The sequence below is a fragment of the Vombatus ursinus genome, unplaced genomic scaffold (assembly GCF_900497805.2).
Source record: "Vombatus ursinus unplaced genomic scaffold, bare-nosed wombat genome assembly UNPS02014820.1, whole genome shotgun sequence".
NCBI lineage: Eukaryota > Metazoa > Chordata > Mammalia > Diprotodontia > Vombatidae > Vombatus > Vombatus ursinus.
Window position 1 is genome coordinate 3,314,511 of NW_020954598.1, and position 23,793 is coordinate 3,338,303.

General features: G+C 37.9%; 1 protein-coding gene across 12 annotated transcripts in view; it reads right to left on the minus strand.

The window, feature by feature from the left end:
- The window catches only part of WNK2 (WNK lysine deficient protein kinase 2), a 231,050-nt gene that overhangs the window by 36,813 nt on the left and 170,444 nt on the right, over positions 1 to 23,793 (minus strand). For 10 of the 12 annotated variants that reach the window (XM_027836983.1, XM_027836982.1, XM_027836980.1 and 7 more), the window contains 11 exons: positions 22,416 to 22,727; positions 21,586 to 21,635; positions 19,032 to 19,200; positions 18,828 to 18,944; positions 14,925 to 15,092; positions 14,439 to 14,484; positions 8,983 to 9,102; positions 6,616 to 7,643; positions 5,986 to 6,055; positions 3,427 to 3,503; positions 2,633 to 3,324 (listed from right to left, as the gene is read on the minus strand). In XM_027836983.1, coding sequence (XP_027692784.1) covers positions 2,633 to 3,324; positions 3,427 to 3,503; positions 5,986 to 6,055; positions 6,616 to 7,643; positions 8,983 to 9,102; positions 14,439 to 14,484; positions 14,925 to 15,092; positions 18,828 to 18,944; positions 19,032 to 19,200; positions 21,586 to 21,635; positions 22,416 to 22,727 — 2,849 coding nt within the window. The remainder of the gene's footprint in view (positions 1 to 2,632; positions 3,325 to 3,426; positions 3,504 to 5,985; positions 6,056 to 6,615; positions 7,644 to 8,982; positions 9,103 to 14,438; positions 14,485 to 14,924; positions 15,093 to 18,827; positions 18,945 to 19,031; positions 19,201 to 21,585; positions 21,636 to 22,415; positions 22,728 to 23,793) is intronic. The other 2 variants (XM_027836981.1, XM_027836977.1) reach the window with 1 other exon arrangement.

Below are 23,793 nucleotides of genomic sequence, written 5' to 3' on the forward strand. Positions count from 1 at the left end.
CAATTTGGAATTATAATAAATGGGATTCATACTACAGGGTTCTGGCCCAATACATTCAAATCTACTAATTACTAGATGCAGAGTGAAAGGGGATATTTCAATCTTTTTGAAAACAGAGACAAATATATGAGAGGAAACATTGTGGAGATGGAATTATTCATATGCTAATTATCACTTATTAGCTGAGAGTCTCTATGCAAGTCACTTAAGACTCTATGTCCCTCAGGCAGTTCTATTACACTCTCCAAAACCACAAGTCTATTTAAATAGAGGGATTTGGCCTCCCTCCCCAGTCCTCACTCCAAATCACAGATCCTTTCCTACTCCCTGCACCTCTCCCGATACGATCAAACAAATTTGACTAAATGAAGTAGAGAAGAGGTGAATTCAAATTTACACAGTTAAGGCAACCTGCAAAAATAAATCAAGTTCATGACCTGGAAAAAAAAAAAGAAAGCTCTACTCTGTACGAATTTCATAGACTACCATGAGACAAGAGGTGTGAATAAAAGTATTTTGAAAACAAAATATTGTAGAAATTAGTTCATCTTAACAACGGGAACTAGGTCCTAAATTGTAGTTGATGAATGTCAGGTAACTGTCATCCCAGCCAACACCAACAAGGGAAAGGAGATGACCTGGGGTTATTCTGTGGGCTGCCAGACCCTGTGTTTCTTCCTACTAAACTGCTGATGTCCATATTCCTTCCCTGTCCAATTCTTTCCAGAATTTATACAGGTTTTACAGACAATAAAGTAAGGAAAGTATTACACTAAAAACAGATGGGCTCTGTGTTACATCACATTTTGACATGACTGAGGATCAAAGGTCAAGGATCTTGGGTCTACCATTCTATAATCAATAGCCAAAGGAGCTCCAGGGCTAGCATCTTTAATTTACTGCTTAAAACAAAATGCCAATTTGGTTATAAACACAGAAAACTTGTCATCTGACTCGTAGTGTGGTCTCCGGCGTAAAAGTGTGAGTCTCAACCCCAATCCTGGCCACAATACTAATCGCTGTGCATATCATGAAGGGCAATTCAATGGCTGTAGAGAATGGTGCTATCCTCTTTTCTTGCATGTGGATTTTTGGGGCTTGCTGCAACTCCCCCCCTCCCCCCCCAGTTCTCCTGTGGATATAGCAAAGGGAAAATGAAGCTTCTAAATTTTAAAATAAAACTTATTCTGCCCATTTTAAAGAAATTGGGTTTTTTTCTTAGTTGAAAATTAGAAACAAGATTTATGCTTGCAACTCCCCCAAGGTAATTTAAAAGAAAAAAAAGTTTTCTATAACAAATTCTTGTAAATCCTTTCTCCTTTAAAAAACAAACATCATTTAAAGGGATTTCCCTCCGAGCTTGGGAATCAAGGTACGACAAAGCTTCTATTTTACAATGAATATCTTCTCACATGAGTTCAATATTACAAAGATGATGGCTCTTATTTACATGGGCATATATAAGTTCCCAAGGACTGTTTAATAAAAGATGAGCTTCAGTTATATTCAAAATAGCTCTAGTATGAAGCATATTTTAAGGTAGCATAATAATTTGAAAACTGACATTCCTCAAATTGTTGTCATTTACTATCTATTCTTCTCTATAAATTTTCTTTTGTTGTGAATACATCTACTGTCATGTCTTCTACTTTCCATCACCTCTAAGAAAATAACTCACAAATCTATATCTCAAGCCCTAGCCTCTTACTTATTCTGCAGTCTCCTGTTTCTAATTGTCAGAATGACATCTCTACCAGGAATGCCTCACAAGCACCACCAAACTCATGATCCAAACTGCCCTTAAAACTAGTTCCCTATCTGAACTACTCCATTTCTGTCAGTGGCACAAATATTCTTCTCACCTCTCTGGTTACAGTCTTTTATTCTGTCTTTTTCTTCAATTCTCTGTATCTGAATTGTCATTAAGATATTATCTCTTCCTTCAAAAGTCTCCCTGATTTACTGATTCCTACCACAAGCCTCAAAACCTGGATTACTTTAATAGTCCTCTATAGGTGGATTTCTGACTAACAGATTTCTACCCCATTTTATTCTGTACCCTACCAGACTAGTCAGCATATAACATTATTTTTTATCAGGTGGGTCCCTTGCTCAGCAAATTAAAATGGCTTTCTACTGCAATAAATTATGCTAGCTGCTTTTTAATGATATCCATATTTCCCCCCCCACTCTGTCTATCCGACCTTATCTTCCACCTCTCCAACCTATGCTTTCCATTCCAGCCAAATCCATTCATTGTTCTCTGAGTGTGTCATATTTATCCCCACTCTTGTCAGTGTTGGTGTTCTACCCAAAACGGCTTCCCATTTCTCCTTCACCTGTCTGAACCCTATACGTGAAGTATGGCCTAAGGAGCTAAGTGAAGGTGGATGGACAAGAGAGGGCACTTAGTTTATAGGTATTCTACATACATGTGTATATAACAGATAGATATTTCTCCACATATTCTTGTGACATTTTCCACTCCCAAAGGATTGTCACCCTGACACAATAAAAACTGTGACTGGTTTGGACTTTGGTCTATACTGCAGTGATCTTCCTACACACCCCCAAGAAGACAATGTCCCATTACAACACACCTATGGCCTTAACAATAGGCTGTGACACCTACTTCTCTCTTAGACTTTGCAGCTCCTTTTTAATGTCAGCGTCTTCGAATTCAGAGTCATTGTCACTGCTCACATAGGATGACTGGGAATGGAAGGAGGTCACACTAATGGTTGGGATTTTCATCCCTTGACTTTTACTAGGAGAATCAGAGCCCAGAGACCCAGTCTTCCCTGATCGGTGTAAGAGGGCTGCAGCTGCTTTCTTCATGAAGTCACTGGCTGTGCTGCTACTGGGCAAAGAGGATTGTTTCGGGACGGAGGGCTTTCTTCTTAGGCATTCATCCCCTGAATCACTAGAAACGGGCTCACCCACTCCAACTTCAATTGAAGATGCTGTCTGCACACGGCGGACAGCTATCTTCATCTCAGGGCTGGAAGGAAGCTCATCCAAGTAGACATCAGGAGGTGCAGAGTACCTTAAGCACTGGGGTGATGCCAGAGTTAATTCATCTTGTGTGCTGACAACAGAAAATCTGCCAATAGTTTTGGCTGGTGTGCCAATGTCACCCTTTTCTATCTGCTTTCGATGGGAACCAGAATCAGGAGAACTGTGCCTCTGAAGGTTACTTAGCCCTCCATCTGTTGTGAACGTCTGCGTCAAAGTCTCCATGGGCTTAACTAGGACTTCAGGCTCAATTTGATCATCTCTTTTTGAAGTCTCCAGATGTTTTGTGACAACTGAAGGAGGGATGCCCTTAAAAGGAGAAAAAACAACACAGAAATGAAGAGATTCAATTTAAAAAATCGAGCAAACCCCACCAACACAAGGTAAGGACCCTCAAAAGAGTTTTGTTACCTGTAGGTTTTGTGTTGTGCTTGAGATGAATATTGAGCAACTGTGGGAACTTAATGAATCGCTGAGAGACGGCTCTACTAAATAAATTTAAAAAAAAAAGACACTTAGAATGTTCAACAAGGGGGAAAATGACTAGATTATAGCTCAATCAACCAACTGAAAACACTTGGGCTAACTAGAAAGTACCTCTACATATAAAAATAAAAAGCAACTGGATAGAAAGAGGAGATTTTTTTTTAAATATAGCTAAAACAATCAATTACCATTACATAAAACCAGTAACCCATGCTCCTTTCTACTGAACTAAAAAATATTTTACCACAACTTCCATGAGGATAGAGTTTGAGTTTTTATTAAATTTTATAAAATACTTTAGCACCTGTATCTTTTCAGGCTGCCTACACATTATATTTCCTCTCACACACTCCATATTCAGCCAAACTGGCCTCCATGCTTTTTCTCCATCCACGATATTTCATCTCCCAACTAGAGTGAAGTTCTACTTCTTTGAATCTAGCTTTCCTGATTCCCTCAACTGTTTGCCCTTCCCCCTTCTCAAAATCACTGTGTATTTATTTCTTTTATTTTTTAATTCAATGTGCTGTGTGGTTCCCAACATGCTTCTTCCTCTCTTCTATCCACCCTGCTCCCGCCCCTTGTAAGCTCCCAAAGGGCAGAGACTTGTGTATTTGTATGGCTGGTGTCAACACAGTAATTGACACAGTAGATACTTTTCGTTTGATCAGTTTTTGCCATCACATACACATTTGGAACTTGAGAAGACAATGGCAAACCACTCCAGTATCTTTGCCAAGAAAACCCCAAATGAGATCATAAAGAGTCAGACATGACTGAAAAACGACGGAACAACCCCAACAAAATAAATTTTATGACTATGACAATGATACAACTTCAAGGAAGCTGATTTGAACAGAGTAAGAGCAAGCTGAGTAGAAAGGGGGGGGACCGGATGTTTTTTACAACACTTCTACATCCTAAAATGAGAACAAGTTGTCTTGGGTATCAAATCTGGTCTCCAATAAGACAGCATGAAGTCCTAAAAGGGCTAGGATACTGAATTTTAGCTCTGGATCTGACTTGAAGTATGATTGTTTAACCCTTAGCTTCCTCATTAACAAAATGGAAATATCCTACCTTACTATGTAGTTTAGATCAAATCAGACAAAGTACACCCAAAAACTCAAAACCCTACATAAATACAAACTCTTATTGAAAGAGTTCCCTCGTTGATATTAGGCCAAAACATTTAGCAAGGGTCCAAAGGACATCTCTAATTATAGGACTACACAGTAAATCAATTATCAATGGAGGGGCAATGAAGCCAAGCCAGGTGTTTACATGAAATACTGGCGCTAAATAGACTAACATGGTATGCTTTACCCATCTGGGACTGTGTTGCTACAGAATTAAGCAGTACAATGACACACCCAAGACTAACTCAGAAGCCAGGATGCAAATCCACAAGGAAGGCTGGCCATGGTTCAAGAACAAGGAGGCAGTTGCCTGTACAGAAATGCAAGCCTGATGCTCCTGGTTAATTAAGGCATTTCTTACCATTACTAACCCTCCAGGAAGAATGAACAGCCACACCTTAAAAGACTAGGCTAATTTGATAGACCTGGGATGTTTGCCACATCAAAAAAAAGTCTCCACAAAGCTCCACAAAATCTGGGGAGAGCACCTGGGGCAAAATCGTTCTATACCTCAGTATTTAAAAAGACTTCTTTGATCTGGTCCTGCTTCTGTCTAGCTACCAGAAACTCCCTCCCCTCCATCCTGACAGCACTTCCTTCTTCTGTTCAAAAGAAGCCAGATTTTTTGGAAACCTTTTACCTTTAGTGTGTTACTGATTCTATCCCCTCACCTTCTTAAATAGTGGTAGGACTAAAATTTGCTTTAAGATAGCCACTTATCCCCTATTATGGAGACATTAGATCTCTGCCAGTAATATCTAAAAAGATGATAAGCTTAATTAAGGCCTTTATAGTGTTGCTTTGCAGATAGGATTTCCACTGTTTATTCCCCACCCCGTCCCCATGGGAAACCACGTATGTGCTAGCACACAGGACATTTTCATGAAAATGTCAAGGTCTGTATCCTGCCAAATCCTCCTGGTAGGCAGTTTCCCTTATCTACTTGAATTGATTTTGTTCATACAAAAGCTTTTCAATCTCATGTAATCAAAATTATCTGGTTAGGTTTTTTGGTGACTGCAACCATCCTTTGTTTGATTAAGAATTCTCCCACATGCCACAGCTGTGATTGGGTTCTTTCCCAAGTGTTTTATAGTGTGATTATTAATATTCAGATTATATATGCATTTGGAGCTCATTTTGTATATGACCTGGTATATCTTTAAAAAGGTTCATTCCAAATTTTATTAAAAATGTTTATATAAACCCAGGATAATTGCTGTCACTGCATGTATTAAGAGGATACACTATAGCAGACACCCAAAGTGGGTTAAGATGAAGTATGAAGCAGGTTAGCATACGACCTCAGAAAGTTTCCTAATCAGATCAGTTTGTTTTCAGTTACCTGCGCTTTTCAGAGAGCCGTCTACTTCTGATGGTCCAACTCCCATTTGTATCACTTCTGATGTTTCCACCTTCAGCAAGAAAAACAAAAAACAAAAGAGAATTAACACCATTCATAGCCCTTCCATCACATCTTTGACTGAAAAAAAAATAAGTCAGTGAGTACTTTCTCTTCTTTCTCTTTGGAAGCTTTGACTCCCTTAATTTTCCCCCTATGAAGAATAGTCTAATAACCTGGGGATCTCAAGAACAGGAAGAAGTTGATTTGTACAGAACCAAACAGCTCAGTTCCAGCTCACTTATATATCTGACAACCTGTTTCTAACTCAAGATCACACTAACTAGCTCATGCTCCTTCAAACAGGGAATTATTTGTTGTAGAAAGTAGGGGGGCGAGATAGTAGGGCCTAAGTGAGAGGGGGGAGTCATCAGACTGTGATAGAGTGCCAGGAAATTCTCTCCTGGCAGGTCTCAGCCATGTGGGTAGCTTCTCCCCCATTCCCTACTTAATTCTCTAGATTCCTCTGCCTTTTATTTGAAATTCCCTTATAACATATTCATTCAGTTTGCCCTGTGTTTCCCTCTCATATCCCACAGATGGCTTCTCTGATTTAGGGATATATTCACTCACCCCCTGTCCAGCCATAGCATGGTATGAGGACATATCAGCAGGGATGAATGATGGTACTTTTTCATCTGCAACAGAGGTGGTACCACTAGGAGCTTGGTAGAAGTCAAGAGTGGAGGTCAAAGCAAGAGTAGGAAGCAAGTCTTCACTCAATGGCTCCAACTTAAATTCACTGTCGCCCTGCTCTAGAGGGGTGCCAGCGGAGGCAGAAGAAGTGGGAACATACTCTTGGTATAGTAAATTACGCAGCTTCTCATCCAGGCTCTTAATTGTGCTGTCCACGAAGCCAACCCTTGGAGGTGGTCCTTCCCCATCAGATTCAAACGCAGATGGCAGCTGAGGGAGACTGGTTCCAGGGCCAGCGCCGCTCGCTGCCTGGGCCTGGCTGGGAAGGCTTGGTTGCTGGGGCATGGCAGTAGAGACTTGAGGGGGGCTTGGAAGCTGAGACGCTTTGAGACTGAGCGGTTCTGACATGACCGCTGGAGGAAGCATTTGACTGAGGAAAGGATGAGCAGTCCCACTTGGCTGGCTGGTCTCAGGCCCGGGAACTGCAGAGAGCATGGCCTGAGGTTCTGGGACAAGTTCTGAGATAGTCCCTGCCTCTGTTACCAAACTAGAAAGACCAAGGACAGATTCTCGACGTCCCCCAGTGCAGCATGCGACCTCCAAGGCAGGGCCACAAACGTCGTGGTCCACTTTCTGTGCAGGTGGGCTGGCAGGCTTCATAAGCTGAATATCATGAGTTTCCATCATCAAAGAGGTGCTGAGGGCAGAAGCTTCATACTGAGCAGCCGGTAGTGGCTGCTCGGCAGGAGTCCCAACCTGGCCCACATTCACAGCTGGCTCTAGCAGCACGGAAGCGACTATTTCTGCCTCATTCGGCAAGACAGCCAAAGGTGCAGAGGCCTGTGCCAAAGGAGTTGGTGTCCTGCTGTGGGTGTCACCGAGACCAGCTTGAATGGGAAGCTGTGTACCGACGAGGATGCTTGGCTGTTCTGTCCGTGACAGCAGGTCCTCACAAGGCTCTGGTTCTGGAATGAAAAAAATCAAAACATTTTGTACCAGGCAATCTTGCTCTGCACCTATTATTCACTTAACGCAACCTTTAAACAACCCAAAGCTGCCTTAAATTCCACTGGGCACGTCACAGTTCTAAATCAGCACTTTTACATCCATTATCTTATTTGTGTTTCCTCAAGCAGGACATGTAACATTTGCATCTCAAAGAAGCAAGAAGAATTGCCCATGAGCTGATTTTAAAAAAAGGGGGGCGATTTAGGGAAACTGGATTGACAATCAAGGCCCAGGTTCAAATTCTAGCTCTGTCCCTCACTATCTATATGAGCTTTCACCAGACACAATTTCTTTGGGCTGAAATTCTTGGTTCTTTCTAGGGTCCTTCCCCACCCTCCTTTTTATTATTTTAAACAAATAATTTCATTTTAAACAAAATAAAAAAAACCCAAAAAACTGGTGTTATAACACTTGGCTTATGGGGACAGCTCTACACTAATATGCTATGTGAGGTCTCAGAGCCGATCACATCATCTCAACCTTTACAGTGGGCCTAACTTCACTAATCCTACACTTGCTACAAGGATATTATGAAATGAACTAACAGACATGAAAGTACAGAACGCTGTAAACATAATTTTTTGTTAGAAGAAGAAAAAAGAGTATATACTATTATATAGGGGCTTTGTAAGGTAAATTTAACTTAAACTGAAGGGCTCATGTGAATAGGCTGTCCTTTAGATGAACCTTTCTAACAAGGGCTATGAGAATTTAATACACAGAGATTCTGCATTGATAAAGGCAAAGGATTTCTTTGATGGAAAGTTAAGACTTTGAAGAATAGTTTTCATTATGTGTTAGTTACTTATGCTGAGAGTAGATACCTACTACTTAGAAAATATGGCCTAATATACAACTCATGCTTTATAAACAGCTTTTCTGGGATCTCTCTAAGATAGAAAGAGCAAGATTCGAGTTATATAATTAGCCTTCTCCCCAAATGCCCAGAAATAAGACAAATTTACTCAAAATTCTGACATTCAGAAGGTACTTCCAAGGTCACATTATTCGACCTAACACCCAAAGGAGGAGTTCCTTCTACAACATCCAGGATAAAGGGCCACCCAGCTCTCTGTGGGTACCATTATATAGAGAATGTAAACAGAGAAATGAGAAGTAACCTACAGGACACAGAACAGAATAGGGAAAACGGAATGAAACCAATAAATCCCATCATAACACTACCTTTCTATGATGTCTTCAGCTGCAAAAAGGAGGAAAAGCAGTTGTCTGGTTACATGAATAGAATCCCTGAGTTGAGAAATGTAAGAAATGTCTAATTTCTTATTTCCCTACCTTGATATCCTTCAGGCTGCTGGGGACACAAAAGAGGAGGGGGAGAAGATTCAGGGGCTTCTGCTGTCGGGTTTTCTGCTACTGGACATATAATGAACCACCTTTTTCCAGTATGTAGAACTATGGGTATAACAAAAAGAAAGTCAGTCAATACTCTAAAAGAATTACAAATTCTTGGTGTTAAACAAAAGTCCTTCCTTGCTCTTATTTCTATTTAAGAAGCCTTCAGAGGATGTGTTTCATACTGATTAGTTTTCTAAGGAAAAACATGGAAAAGAAATGATACTCCACACGACATATATTAATCTTCTAGTCATCCTCTCTTCCCATGGGGTCTTTTCTATATGAATTAGGACTAGTTACAATATATCAAGCTCAAATAAAGAAACAGGAAAGAGACTTTATAGATGCATGAAGCACATAAGGAGACTTGGTTATTTTCCTCATTATCAATATGAAAAGAAATAGGAAAAGCTAAATTTGGCCTTTTCAGAGAGCCTCTACACTTACTGACTTTCTGATGGACATGCTGCAGATTCTAAATGATGTAATAAAGCATTTCTGGGCCATTTCTTCAGGGCTCTCTTGGCTGAAGGACCATTCTGAGTGAACAGCTTTGGGTGAATGTAATGGAACTCAAGGGCAAAGAGAACAGATAGAATAGATCTGTAAGCGTAAAACCATCCCATTACCTTGCCATGCTTTTGAATGGTCTGCACCACCATCAGCGTAGGCATTTTATAGAAGCACCGAGGTAAAAAGCAGTCTCTCCATACCTTTTCATTCTATACATTTCTTGTCAGTGTCTTTTCTATAAACCTTCCAAAGACCCACCCATCCCCACTCCAATACCTGGTGGCCTTTCCTCCATTTCTTTTCACTAAGGACTGCCTATTATTTCTGTTCATCTGTGACCTTAACATTATCTTGCATGACAATAATCATGTGCAAGTTTCACTGGAAACATGCTACTTCTACTGGCCAGTCATCTTTCTATTGTTTGGGATCATCTAGAGCTTTGACTCAGACAGCAGTATTCCATGATTCTCATCCATATCCCATGACCGGAGGAACTGGTATTAAGGAAATGGGTTTTTGAGGAATTTGACATCACCGAAAACACAGCAGTTTGACATTAAAAACACTGCAGTTTCCCACATATGGCCCAGTCTAGTCCCATACTGTTTGGGGTTTAGCTCACTATCTGCTTACAGTGCCTCTTCAAGATATAATTATATCGATGGATTAACTCCATAAGTGGGCTCCACAGCATAGATGCATTTCAAAGACATTCTGGACAAAATACATTTTTTCATACACTTTGTTCTTCCATTGTGAATGATTAGACCAATTGTTTTCACATTTCGATGGATTTTATGATGAGGCTTTGCTGCAGCAAGTAGTACAGAGTTATCTGCAATTAGGAATATTTAGACAACCTCACCATCAATTACAAATTCTTGTTTAAATTCTGAGCAAGATTCTTCCCATGATAATGGCAAAAACCTTAGGAATGCAAAGTGTAAGGCATGGTACATATCTGGTGCTTATTAAAAGTTTGCTGAATAAATGACTGATTCCTCCTACTATTCTCCACCTCATCTGTGGATCACTGTTTATATTCATTGTCACATCTGTCATCCTATAGTCTTACGGAAGTTTAGTACATATATAGGAGAAATCTTGTCTGAGGATAGCTTTCAAACCTGCATTTTTTTTCCTGAATCTAGTTCTAAAAAAAAAAATCAATAATAGATGCAATGGGATTTCATATTATCTAAAACTCAACTCAGTTGGACTGTAGGCATTGGTCTACTGAGCAAAATCACCTGAAAGTCTGACTGTTGTTCCCTTCTCATACTTCACTGACAACACCCTTGATATATTTATAGACATTTTCATACATTTGGGAGATGGAAAAGATGTAGGCTGGTTGTAAGTGATGCTTTCTTGGCTACTTTTTCCTCTGTAAATGCATTAACTGGTCTTTTCTATTTTGGGGGAATCTTCCCCTCTTTGACTAATCTTGAAAAATTAATCCCTGAATGCCTAAAATTGTGTTACCTCCAGCATAGATTATTCTATATGTTTCACCAGGCCCAGTTAGTCTTACTGACTTCCTTTTAAGAGTCATTGTCATTTCCTCACATTTATTTAGGTGATAAAAGTCCAAATGTTGTGAGGTTCCACTATCATTGACATGGAAAATCACATTATCCATATTTTTTATTGGACCTGTGATTTTTAATAGTAGAGGAAACACCTAACGAAGAACCCTTTTCTACCAATGTCATATGGCATTGGAACTTATAGTCTTAGAGAGCTGCCTAGGGAAACTGATGACTGGAAAGGTAACAGCAGATGTGTTCTATTTCATATCTCTTTGTTGTCCTCCTGGTTTTGTCTACAAATGTTCCTTGGACAATGTACCTTAGCTGTATCTTACACCAAAATCTCTGCCAGTTCATTTTTCCTTTAGATGTTTTTCACTGTTTTAGAAGTTAATATTGCTTATGGTCTCTAGTTATCTATGTCTGTAATATTTTGTAAATGTTCTGATCCTTGGTAATTTTCTACTTGGCAAAGTTAAACAGGTGCTGACTGTGGCAGTTTCTGGGCTTTTTTGGCCTCCTTCTGGTAGGAGAACATAAACTGAACTTCGTTAAGGAATGGTGATTAAGACATTGACTTTGCTTTTGCCCATTTCTCAGATGCTAGATTCCACAGATTGTTTAAAAGGGCTAAATAGATTACAATAGACACTATAAACACATATAGCATCTTCTAATCATTAGCCTTTGTATTTAATTTTGACTTCTGCTTTAGCCAGTTAATAATGTGGTGACTCCACAAGCTGATTCTGAAATGACTTCTATGCCTATAATTATTTTTGGTCAGATAAAATATATTTCTGTAAATGAAAAAATGTAAGAACTGGCACACTGAATACCTGCCAATCATTTTTTTTGAAGACTGGATTCATGAGGTCCAAGTGTAAGCAATGTAAAAGGCAGAGACTTATATTTCTTACCCATTAGATATATTTTCCAATAGTTTTTACTATCTTCCTTCTCTTCCTCTATGTTTCTACCTTCACACTAAAATAACTACTAGGCAAATACATGATAGGCATCTCTAAGACTTGATGGGCTCAGACTTATGACTTGATGTCTTCATTTATGCATTCAATGTTTCAATCAAACTAGACTACTAGCTGCTGCTCCCCAGTCTTATCATGCCCCTTCCTGTCCCCAGGCATTAGTGCAGGCTGTCTTGCATGTCTAAAATACCCTCTCTTTCAAGGTTCAGATCAGGTACTTTCTCCAGAAAGCCTTCCCTGAACTCACCGACTGAAAGTGATACCTCTTTATCAGATTCTACTTTGCATCATTCTCATCCATTTACATATTTTCCTTTCCCTACTGGATTGTAAACTCTTTGTCACTTTTCATCTTTGTAAACCCCAGTGACTAGCATATGATGAACAATTAATGTTTGTTGAATTGAATTGCTGAATAAGTATTTTTTAAGTTTCTCTCTTTCTACTTCCTCTGCAATAACTGTTGGTACCTAAGTTGCAATGATCATTTATCCTAGTCTTTTTGCTGATGCTTTTTATAAGCATTTCAAGGTAAAATGACCAAGTGTGTCATGCAATTATGTTTCAGGTGTCGTTGAGAGTGTGATGAAAACATCTCTTCCCAACTCCTTTATTCCCCTCTCCAAAAAGAATCTGGAAACTACTCTTTCAATTAACTCCCACTTTGCTATGTCTTTTGGTTCCATTTTTAGCAAGCACATAAACATGGATGTACTTCCTTTTCTCGAGTATAACAACTTGTTTCTTGCTAAGAAAACATTGTATTTTCAGAATCCTCTCACTTACATATAATAGATGTAGACCATTGGTGTCAAACTCAAAAAAAACCAAACAATCAAACAAAAAAAAAACAAACCAGGTACCTGCAGGGGGCTCCATATTGACTTACTGTACTGTATTTTTAGTTATTTTGTTAAACATTTCCCAATTATATTTTAATTTCCTTTGGGCCAGAGCTGAGAGCTTTGCAGGCCACCAGAGAGTCTGCCACCTCTGATGTAGACCACCTAAGAACTCTGGGTTTTGTGATACTTCTGCTCCTTTTTTTGCCCATCTCACTGTGGAAGCAGAAAGGGGTCACACAAGCCTGAGGAATTTTGTATTTTCGTCCATGATAAGGGAAGCCATGGTTAAAAAAAACGTCAGCAAATGTTGGTTGAAACTTCTGGGATTAACTTCTACTCAGCCAGTCTGGCCTTTCTTTAGACAAATAGTCTGTTACTGGGCAGATATTTGAAGCCTTCCCAAACTGTTCGACAGAAACTGCCAAGATTTGCCCTCTGATGAATGTGGAAATATAAGTACTAAGATGCCCCTGCTCTCTTACAAAGATGAAGTATTTTTCTCAGTGTCCAACTCTGAAATCTTTGGATTAATTGGAAAGACAAACTTTATCAGTTTTTCTTTAACTATTACTTTTGAAACAATGCCCAGTTCCACTGAATCCTCCATCTCTTTTCTCTTCTACCAAAGGTCCAATTAGCTTATAATCCAGCCCTCTTCATAATCAGCCCAGGATAGCATCCTCCTCAAAGTAATTAGGTTTAATAATTGGACTAAGACTAAGGTTCTTTAAGTTCTCTGTGTTGTGGACCCCTCTGGCAGTGTATCAAAGCTTGTGGTCTCCACTGTCCAAAGAATGTTTTTAAATGCATCAAACACAGAAGAATGTTTGTAAATACATACAATTACAAAGGAATTTTATATAAAATATAAATATATTTATACTGAAATATATTTATTAAAATATTAAAGAAACAAGGTCACAGACCCTAGGTTAAGAAGAAGGATTAGATCATTCTTGTTAATAGAAATATCCCCTTGAGTTTACCTTTGACTTACTGAAAAGGGGAATGGCTGAAGAGAGATTGAATGGCTTTAGGAAGACAATTCTCCAAGGGTACACCAAAAATGAGTATTATTGATCTGTATGATGAAGCAAAATGTGAAGGAAACTTTTCCCGGGGACCTGTACCCATTTTCTAGCTAACTGTAGTTGTTGTTTTTTCTGGAAATACTATAAATTGAGGCTCGGAAAGAAGTGGCTTGTGAGATGGATTTTGAAGGCAATGGGCAAATTCTGTTTTGCAAGAGAGCAAAGCAAATTGCAAAGCAAAGCAAATTGCAAAGCAAATTCAGCTTTGCTCTCTTTCTCCAAGAAGAAATATTTAGAACTGTTTTCATGTAAATTAATAAAAAAATTGCTTCTGACAGGCTTGTGCCTAAAATGCAGACTAGAAAATGTTCTTCTCTACCTCAGGGCTTTCAAGAACCCAGAATAGCTTCCACATTATGAGACATGAGGATAGAATTTTCATACAAATTTTTTTAAGGGAGGCAAGGAAGGTATGCTTACCATTTTGTTGATACACAGGGGCATTCACTTGAGATTGCCGATTCTCCTTTTTAAGGGACAACAGATTAGAAATTAATGTGATTAATGTGAAAATGAAACTTTAAAAAAAAACATCATGGTATAAATTGCAAACTTAACTGACTTAACCTTAAGAGGTTATCTAGCCAGAGATCAAAAGTAATTTCTTCTTTGCTTCTCTTGTTTAAAATATGACCTTTTGTATCTAAATCATTTATCCATTTGGAGTTTAAGTGCCGTTAAATTGAAAAAAAAATTTTTTAAAAATTGGTCACCTAGGCTATTTATATTAGATTACTATCTATGTCTATTATTTATAACATCTATAATAGTTACTAGTATCTCTACAAGAAGTTCAGTATGTAATTGGCCAGAGGTATTTTATCCCCTTATGGAAGATAATATGAGTATATTCTTTAATGTGCACCACAGACTTGCTATTCACTAACAGAGGCATAGGAAACTCACTTCTCCAGGGTCTACTCCAAAGGCATTATGCTGAGGGCTCATCCCTTGATCAGAGCTCTGTTCACACTCCATATCCTCACTGAGCATGTCTTCTGCTTTATCAATGATATCTTTCATTTGTTCAATGAAGGTTTCCTTTTCAGTCTGAAGTATGAATTCATTCTCTACCTGTAAACACAAAGGGCTCAGAGGAACAATTTCATTTTAAAAATAGGATTGATGAAGATCTCCGAGGAATATTGGAGAAGGGAACCCTGGTGATGTTGGGTCTCTGTGATCCCTTCTAACCTGGAGATTACGTGATTCCTTGATATGAACTAGGACACTGTTATATTGCGTTTTGAAACCAGGATGGGGATTTCAGCAATGTAAAGAATTCCTGGGGATAGGCTCTCTCTACCAATGTTTTTGAATTTATAATCTTAGAGATTTACTTGGAACACTGGGAGGTTAAGTAATTTGTCAAAGGTCAGAGGCACTAAATGTCAGAAGTAAAACTGGATCCCAAGTGTTCCTGACTCCAAAGCCAGCTTTCTATTCACTATACCATTTTGGTTTTTAAACAAAATTTAATCTGGTAGCATTATGAAAAATACTGGTAGATTATAACAGACAGAGAAATAATGTGTGTGTACTCTAGGATAGTAAAATAGAATGAAAACGACATTAACAAGGTTGAGAGACATTAAGAAGGCAGAGTCAGTAGGTTTGGGTGACTACCTGGATGTGGGGGCAAAGGGTTATACATTTTTTTAGCCTGTGTGCCTGGGAGAATTACAGGCAAAGACAGGAAAATCCAGAGGAGAGGCAAATTTGGCAGGATAATTAAGAAAATGGTATTTAGTTGAATCTGAAGCTTGGAAAGGGCAGCCAGGTGGTACAGTGGATAGAGTGCAGAACCTGGAGTCAGGAAGACTCATCTTCTTGAGTTCAAATCCTGCCCCAGACACTTAGTAGCTGTGTGACCCTGGGCAAGTCACTTAACCCTGTTTGCCTCAGTTTCCTCATCTGTACAACAAGCTGGAGAAGGAAATGGCAAACCACTCCAGTATCTTTGCCAAGAAAATCACAAATATGTCACAAAGAATTGAACATGACTAAACAACCAAACAACAAAGGAAGTTTAGAGATGTTGAGATTGTAGTAGAAATGTCATGCTAAGCTTTTATTAATGCAGTCCACAATTACCTTGGCATTTTTAGCAGCTGCATCACATAGTTAGCATACATTGAGCTTATGATCAACTAAAACCCCAGATATTTCTTTCATTCAAACTATTATCAAGCCAAGTTTGGTGTAATTGATTCCATAATTAAGTGCAGACTTGATCATTATTCCTGTTAGGTTTGGGATAGGCAGACACTCAAGTTTCAAATCTTGGTTTCGTCAGTCCATATATTAGATATCTCGTCCAGCTCTGGGTCAGTTACAAATTTGTTAGATACGCCTTTTTGTCTTCTTCCAAATCACCAAAAAAATATGAAAGAACAATGCCAAAAAGAGTCTTGGAGGATGCAGGTAAGTATCTCTCTCCAGCTTGATAATCCATTAAGTCATCAGTCAGATCCCACTAAGTCCTACAGATGCTTCCATATCCTTGTAGTATACAGCTATCTGAGTTTGGAAAATCTTATGCTTTCATATGCTTTCAGCTGAGAAAATGGCTTTTTTTTTTGCCCCCTCACTAATGGTCTTCTTAAATCATACTTACTATAACAAATTTTATAGTTTTAGCTGGAAATTTTTCTATATCTCCTCAAAGTATAATTCAGAGCCTCTTGGTCAAGTCAATAGATTTTTTTTTTTTTGCCAAATACAACCTTTTCCATCTTAATGGGACATTTAATGACTTGTCAGGAGCTAATTCTCATAATCTCTGTACCTAGCTCTGTTTCCTGCATTCTCTTTTCTATATCATACTTTTTTTTCCCCTACATCATAATCTTCAATTGAACAAAGGTATAAAAACACCACCTGTGACCTTCCAAGTCACTACAGTTATGTTCCAGATTTCTTCTGACTGTTTTTCTACCCTTACAAATCAACAGAACTAAGTTTCAGGTGGTATCACAGCAGGCACATGCCCCAGAGTGACAGCCCAGTATAGCCATGTCTAATTTTACACATGGGCATCTTGGTAGCCCTTGGTAAGGAGAAAACAACCTTCACAATGCAGTTCTCTTTCCTGGGGCTAGGGATAAGCAATTATTAGTTGCTAATAATCCAAGCATTACTAGATGTTGTTTCATCAGAAGATCTATAATTATCCTTCATGAGCACGATATCCATTAAATAACTCTGAGCCTCTTTCCTATCTCCTCTCACACAGAAACACATTCATCAATTCCCCAACTTCCTGACAACGATCCAAATATCTCTCTCCCTTCTTGGAATATTTTTTCATCCTAACCTCTTTCCTAGACCATTTATTGCATCATGCTAAGAAAACCTTTCCATTCTCTAGGAAAGCTGAACTTTAATGAAATAGATCCTCATATGTGCTCAATTTTTTTTTTCTAGCAGAGAGACTTGCTGGTAAAGCACCCTAGGAATGCCTCTCACGTATTTTTTAACTTCAAGCAATTTGAAATATGATTTCTCAAATAATACTGTATTTTATGTTATGATTACTCTAGATATGGTGCTGATCTCAGGAGACAAGGGTAACATCCACATTATAATGTTCTCTTCTATAGGAAAGACGAGTTGAACATGCCTACATGTGGGTCACTTTACTAGATCCACAATATAGGTTAATCCATGATAAAGTGAAATTCTCTGTAAGTTTTAATTAATTTCCCAATATATTAAAACCACAATTATCAAATTAACTAGAATCCACTCTTCATTTGATATTTGTTACTCTTTTTTTCTTCTTGAGACAAAATGTGATCAGACCTTTGATCTTTCCCCTCACCCCAAACTACGCAGAGTATAATCAGGGGTCAATATACATTCAGTCTCATCTTATACCTTCATCAACAGGCCTGTAAAATGTAAATTAATGCTGTGATCCCACAACTCAGAAAACTCCTTAATCAAAGAAAAGTTCCAAATATATTCTCTATACCAAACTCAATAAAGCAAAATAATAAAACTACAGTGATGTTTTTAAATGATTTTTAACAATTTGGTTGAAACAAAGTTTTAAAATTAGCCAACATATTCACTTAATCAGAAAACCCAATTATTCAAGAATCTAAAGGAGGTTAAAACATTTGATACAGCATTTATGACCAAAGGTATGTGAGCAGGGTTAGGTTGGATAAAGGACCAACTGCAAATCACTCTTTCCCATTCATGTGGACCAAAGAGATCTAAAGCCAGTAGTCAGAGAAGGCAAATGGGAATAGCGCTAGGTAGGCCCTTCTATCTTTAATTCTTCCCAAAAAGCTCCCTAAAGACTCCACAGCCTGAAGGACAAAGTAAAGACATTTCTTCATGATAAAATCAGATAATATTTGTAAAATGCTTTGCAAACCCTATTCTGTTATATAAATGTTAAATTATTATCAATATTGTTATATTTTTTTCATTGCCCCAAAGCAGATTAAAAAAATTTTTTTTTAAACTTTTTTTTGTATCATAAACCTTACTTTGTTGGTCTGGGGAAGCCTAGACTCCCTTCTCAAAATGTTTTTAAATGTATAAAATCAAAAGGTAGAATTACAAAGAAAACCAATTATGTTGAAAAATTATAAAAAGTTATAAAATATAAAAAACAAGTTATAAAATATTAATAACAAAATAAAATATTAAAATAAGTTATAAAAACTTACAAAACTGTTTTTAAAAAAAGTTCACACTTCCAGTTTAAAAATCCTTACATTAAGGGAAAGCTATAATACAAGTCAGTGCAAGATTTTTTGATTTACCATAGGAAATCTGAAAGCCAAGTCTTACCATATAAGTAGCAATTTCTTCTGGGGCATCCCCATCTAGGTCAAACTTAAAAGTTACCATTTTGTGATTGTGTGTTTCCAATTGGCACTCTACCATTTTATCTCCAGTGTTACATACCTAGAAAAGAGATGTTCATCAGTCACCTAAGCAGGTTAAACCCACTGTACATAAACACATTAAGGATACACACCCCCCCTTACTCACATTAAGGATAGTTAGTTTTGATTTGTTGGCTTTTTCTTGGCGTGAACGAGTGCGGGTGGATTTCCTATGATGCTTCTTTGAAGATTTTCCTTCCTGCTTCCCACTTCCAAATGCACCTTCACAGCTATCGCTCATTTCTTTTCCTGAAGCCACATCAGATCCTCCATAGCTTTGTCAATATCACGAATATTTATGGGGGGCCGGGACGGACAAAAAACAAAGCCAAACACCATATTCAAGCTTTAAAAAGGCAGCTAGGCTTTCAGGAGCAAGATTTTTTAAAACAACACAATACTACAATATTTTAACCTGAAAAATCATCATGCTTTGAACCTAGGACCACAGACTAGGAGTGAGACAGGACCTCAGGGGCCATCTAGTTCAGGTTCCTCATTTTAAAGATGAGGAAACAGACCTCGGCAGACTAATGAGACTTGCCCAAGATCATACAGGTAATAATCATCAAAGGCAAAATATGAACCTAGATCAAGACAAGATGGCGCCTAAGATTTGAGTGTTTTTAATTTCAAAAATTCTCTGATCCCAATTTGTTGAATGTTAATGAAAGACAAATGCCCAACTGTGCTAAGCTAAAGTGGAGTCTGTTCAAATAGTACTTTCAAATGATACTGTCTCTTATACACTTATCACGAAAATTGTCAATTATAATCATGAGTATCCATGCCTTTCCCCCATGAGCCTGTAACTTCCATGAATAAATGGACTGTTATAAACCTGCTAACTAATCCAGCACCTGATTTTATATACTCCACACAACACAGGTTTAATAAATATTTGTTGAATAAAATGCAAGAATAATAAAAAAAAAAAGACTAGACCCTTCGGTGCAAAAGCTTTTCACTGTGGGCATAGGGGGAGTCCCCCATAGTTCTTTTTAAGATCATTTCATTTCTTTTTATTAGCTCAAACAAGACATCAATTTTTAGTGCATTACATAAACCACAGAATTCACAAGTAGATATCAATCTGGAAAAGATTTGCCTTTATAGCATATTCAAGTGGTCATTCGATCTTTCCTCAAAGAGCACCCATTGCACTTTTGGATAACTAATCATTAAGAAGGTCTTCTCACATCAAATCTAAAGTTCTCTCTTTCAACTTCCACAAATACTCTTAATAATACCCACTACAGCCAAGAAGAATTAAGTCTATTCTCTCTTCTATTAGATATTCTTTCAAACATGTCAATACAACTTACACTATCTCCTAAATTTCATCAGCAGTCAACCATGTCTAGTTCCTTCATCTGATCTTTATATATCATGACCTTCACAGTCCTAGTATAAATATGGTGTCTGCTCATCTAAACTGAAGACCAAGTAGGGAAAATTCCTAATTTTAAGAATCAGACCAGTGGCTTTATCAACTAGGATAAATAATGGATATAAAGAGAACAACATAATGATTGACAGAATCAAAGCATTGATCCATTCAGGTCAGTGCTTATCTCTACTAGAGATACTAAGGGGTATGTTATAGGAAAAGATGTTAATTTTGACCTTTTACCTAAAACCAGTAAAGGGTGTTCCCCCAAAACACCTAACAATACCAAATCATATAAGAACTTTGAAGGGTTTCATGCTCTAAGCCTCTAGTTTCCAGTTTCTCCACTGAAAGATGAAATATTACAATGATTTGGAGAGAAGAGGAGGAGTAGTGTAGGGTAGTGTGGCAAAAATAACACTGAATGGAGAGGCATAAACCCTACATTTTAAGTCTGTCTCTGCCATGAACTAGATCTGTGACCTTGGGAGTGTCATTTTTTTTTTTAAGCAAATTCAGGAATCTGGACTAGATTCAATCGGTTACAGCAAGCATCCATTAAGTGCCTCCCTTGCTCAATTTGCTGCACTAGGTACTGGGAATGCAAATACGAAAGACTCTTTTGGTCTTTTATTGGGATGGGGGAAGATACACAGACTTGATTAGAATGAGATATTTACTGAATTTAAACTCAGATCATCTACCATTCTAACTCCAAAATGTTATGAATCAAGTCAGAAAAGAACCCAGTAAGGTCAAAACAAAATCTAAGGAAAGGAAAACATAAGGTTAAAGAAATTTATGAACCTTATCCTAGAATATAACCTGACAATACAGCTTAAAACATAAAGGAATATCTATCTGTGTCTGTCTGTCTGTCTGTCTATCTATCCTCACATACCTTTCTCAAATAGGATAAATTATGTACATAAAGATAACATAATTTAAGTATATGTATGTATATATGAGTGTGCATGGTATACATGCATCTATGAGCATAAATGTAAATATACATATACATGTAAACACATATGCACACATATATTATTTTTTATCATTCAGAGAGAGATGAGGGGCATTTATTTAACCATTCTAGACAAAGGAATAGTTCACCATTTCGTGAATGGGACAAGTGTAAATCTATATGCAGGCCAGTGTAACCACAGTTTTAGGTTACAGGGTGAAGAAGAATCTGAGGCTATGGGGAGTCCCTGATGAAAATGCCGCTGGCACCTGGCTTGGAATCCTTTTGAGTTTTAGGCAGAATTACCTTTCACAGCTCTGTAGGAGAGTTGGTTGTTTCTCCTGGACTGTCTGCTCCTGAAACAAAACGAGGAATGAAAAGGAGAAAGCTGAGCAGACCCACAAATTTTGATTACTGTGAAGTCACTGGTAAATAAAAGGTTCCCTAATTCTTCATAGGATTTTGTACATGGACGTACTCTAAACATAGCCTGATTTAGTTTAGCTAATGCAAGTTCCACACAAATTGCAACATGGAAACAGGATTCAGAAATGACCTAATAACAAAATAGATACAGGTTTCTAAGAAGCTTTTTACTATCATGTACTTAGAATCAAGCGGATTTTCTAAAAGTTGCTAGAATACATTAAGTGGCTGAAAACAAATCTTTCCTTTTCTCTATGCAAAAATACAGTCTCCCTCTCGCACCTAAAAAGGAACATAATGAGCTAACAGTGAGTTTTATCATGCGTCCTCCCAACTGCCATGAAGGGAAATTTTCTCTATCCACATAGCACAGGGAGCAGGGAAAAATGCTGAAGCCACTACACTGTAATGGGAACTCAGCTACAGTGTGAACTAAGAAGGGAAGTGGAAAGAACATTAAATCCATTTGACTACCCTAGAAAATATGCCTAAAGCAAGTAATTAGTGTCACAAATTGCTAGCCATGCACCTCTGACTTCTACTTAAAAAGAACCATGACTACAAATCATCATGGTTAAACTTAACAGTTTAATGGTTTGGATCAATTTAAAAATAATTTTTCTCTTTGTAAATTTTTGAGCTATAACTTAAGGAAGGTTGATCTAAAGACCTGTATAATTGATAAGACATTTAGAGCAAATATATTATACCTCTTGAGGTGGTTCTGCTGTCAGCTGGATAGTAGGATGTGGAATGGAAACTGAATGTCCTAAGGAGAGGGGTGGGTTTAGCTGAGGCAAGAGGCCAGTTGTCTGAACAGGCAAACTATGATCAACTGACACAGTCGTGGTAGCCAGGGTACCAGAAATCTGAGGAAGATGCTCTGTAGCAATGATGGGAGGTATTATTTCAGGCTGGAACTGCAGAGGTGGAGACAGGACTGCTGATGCCCGAACTGGTACAACAGGGACCTGGGCTGCAACGTCCACGGTATATGGAGGGGGGTGTCCAACAAGTATTTGCTATGGCATAATGAACAACAATGCATATTAGAGTTTTTTTATTTAATCCATGGATGTAAAAACCAAACTTAAAGTCTTTAGTAATAATGGAGGAAAACAATCCCACACAAACACACAAGATACCAGCACAATGAATTAAAATTATCCAGCTTGAGTTCATTTGCGAATTGTGATATAATCATATGTGCATATATGTGTATGTGTAATATATATAATATAGGTCAGAAAACTTCAATAAATTTTCTTATTGAACAATAAATCAAAACTCAGACTTTATATACTGAATACCATTTTATTTTGCGGCCTTTGGGGGGTGGTATATGACATGTAAAGGCAGTCAGAATTACATTTGATTTACTAATTTCTAAATGGTTTGGAAAAACTGGATAAGAGCTCAATATGCCAGTCAATACAAATTAGTTCAGTCTTGGAAAATTCCTTAAATGATCCTCAGAACTTGTTTCTAACCTGAGATCATCCTGGAGCATTCCATTTTCTGCCCCCAAATTCATGCATTATATTATTTCAACCCATGCACAGTGATCAAGTCACCACTGATTAAAAAAGAGGGAAAAAAACCCAACATAGCCACAAAGGTACGCACACACATATATACAAACAAGCATCAAGTAATCAATACTTGCCACCTGTCAGTTGATCTTGGGAAGTTTAGGTTTTGTTTTGTTCCCCCCCCCCCCAGGGGCTTTCTTTTCTTTTCTTTTTTTTTTTTAAAGGAACTGTTAGGATTATTTAAATAACATTTAGACAACAACAGGGACATAAAACCTTTAATTTCTGGATTGTTTCAAGAAAGACCTCCGTTCAGAAAGTAACATCATAATGTGGGCACTAGGGAGTGAAGATAAAATTAAAAACTACTCCAGTCTTCAGAAAGATGAGACAATGACTTGAGTTTTGCCCTCCTGTGTGCTTGAGTGAAAATTATCACCAAATGGGGATAGATGGGTTTCCATCCAGTTGCTTAGCTGACAGAGAGAATCTCTGCAGAAGGTAAAAGTAAATGAGGACCTGGGAAATTTCTTTCAATGCCCTCTGCTCCAACCTA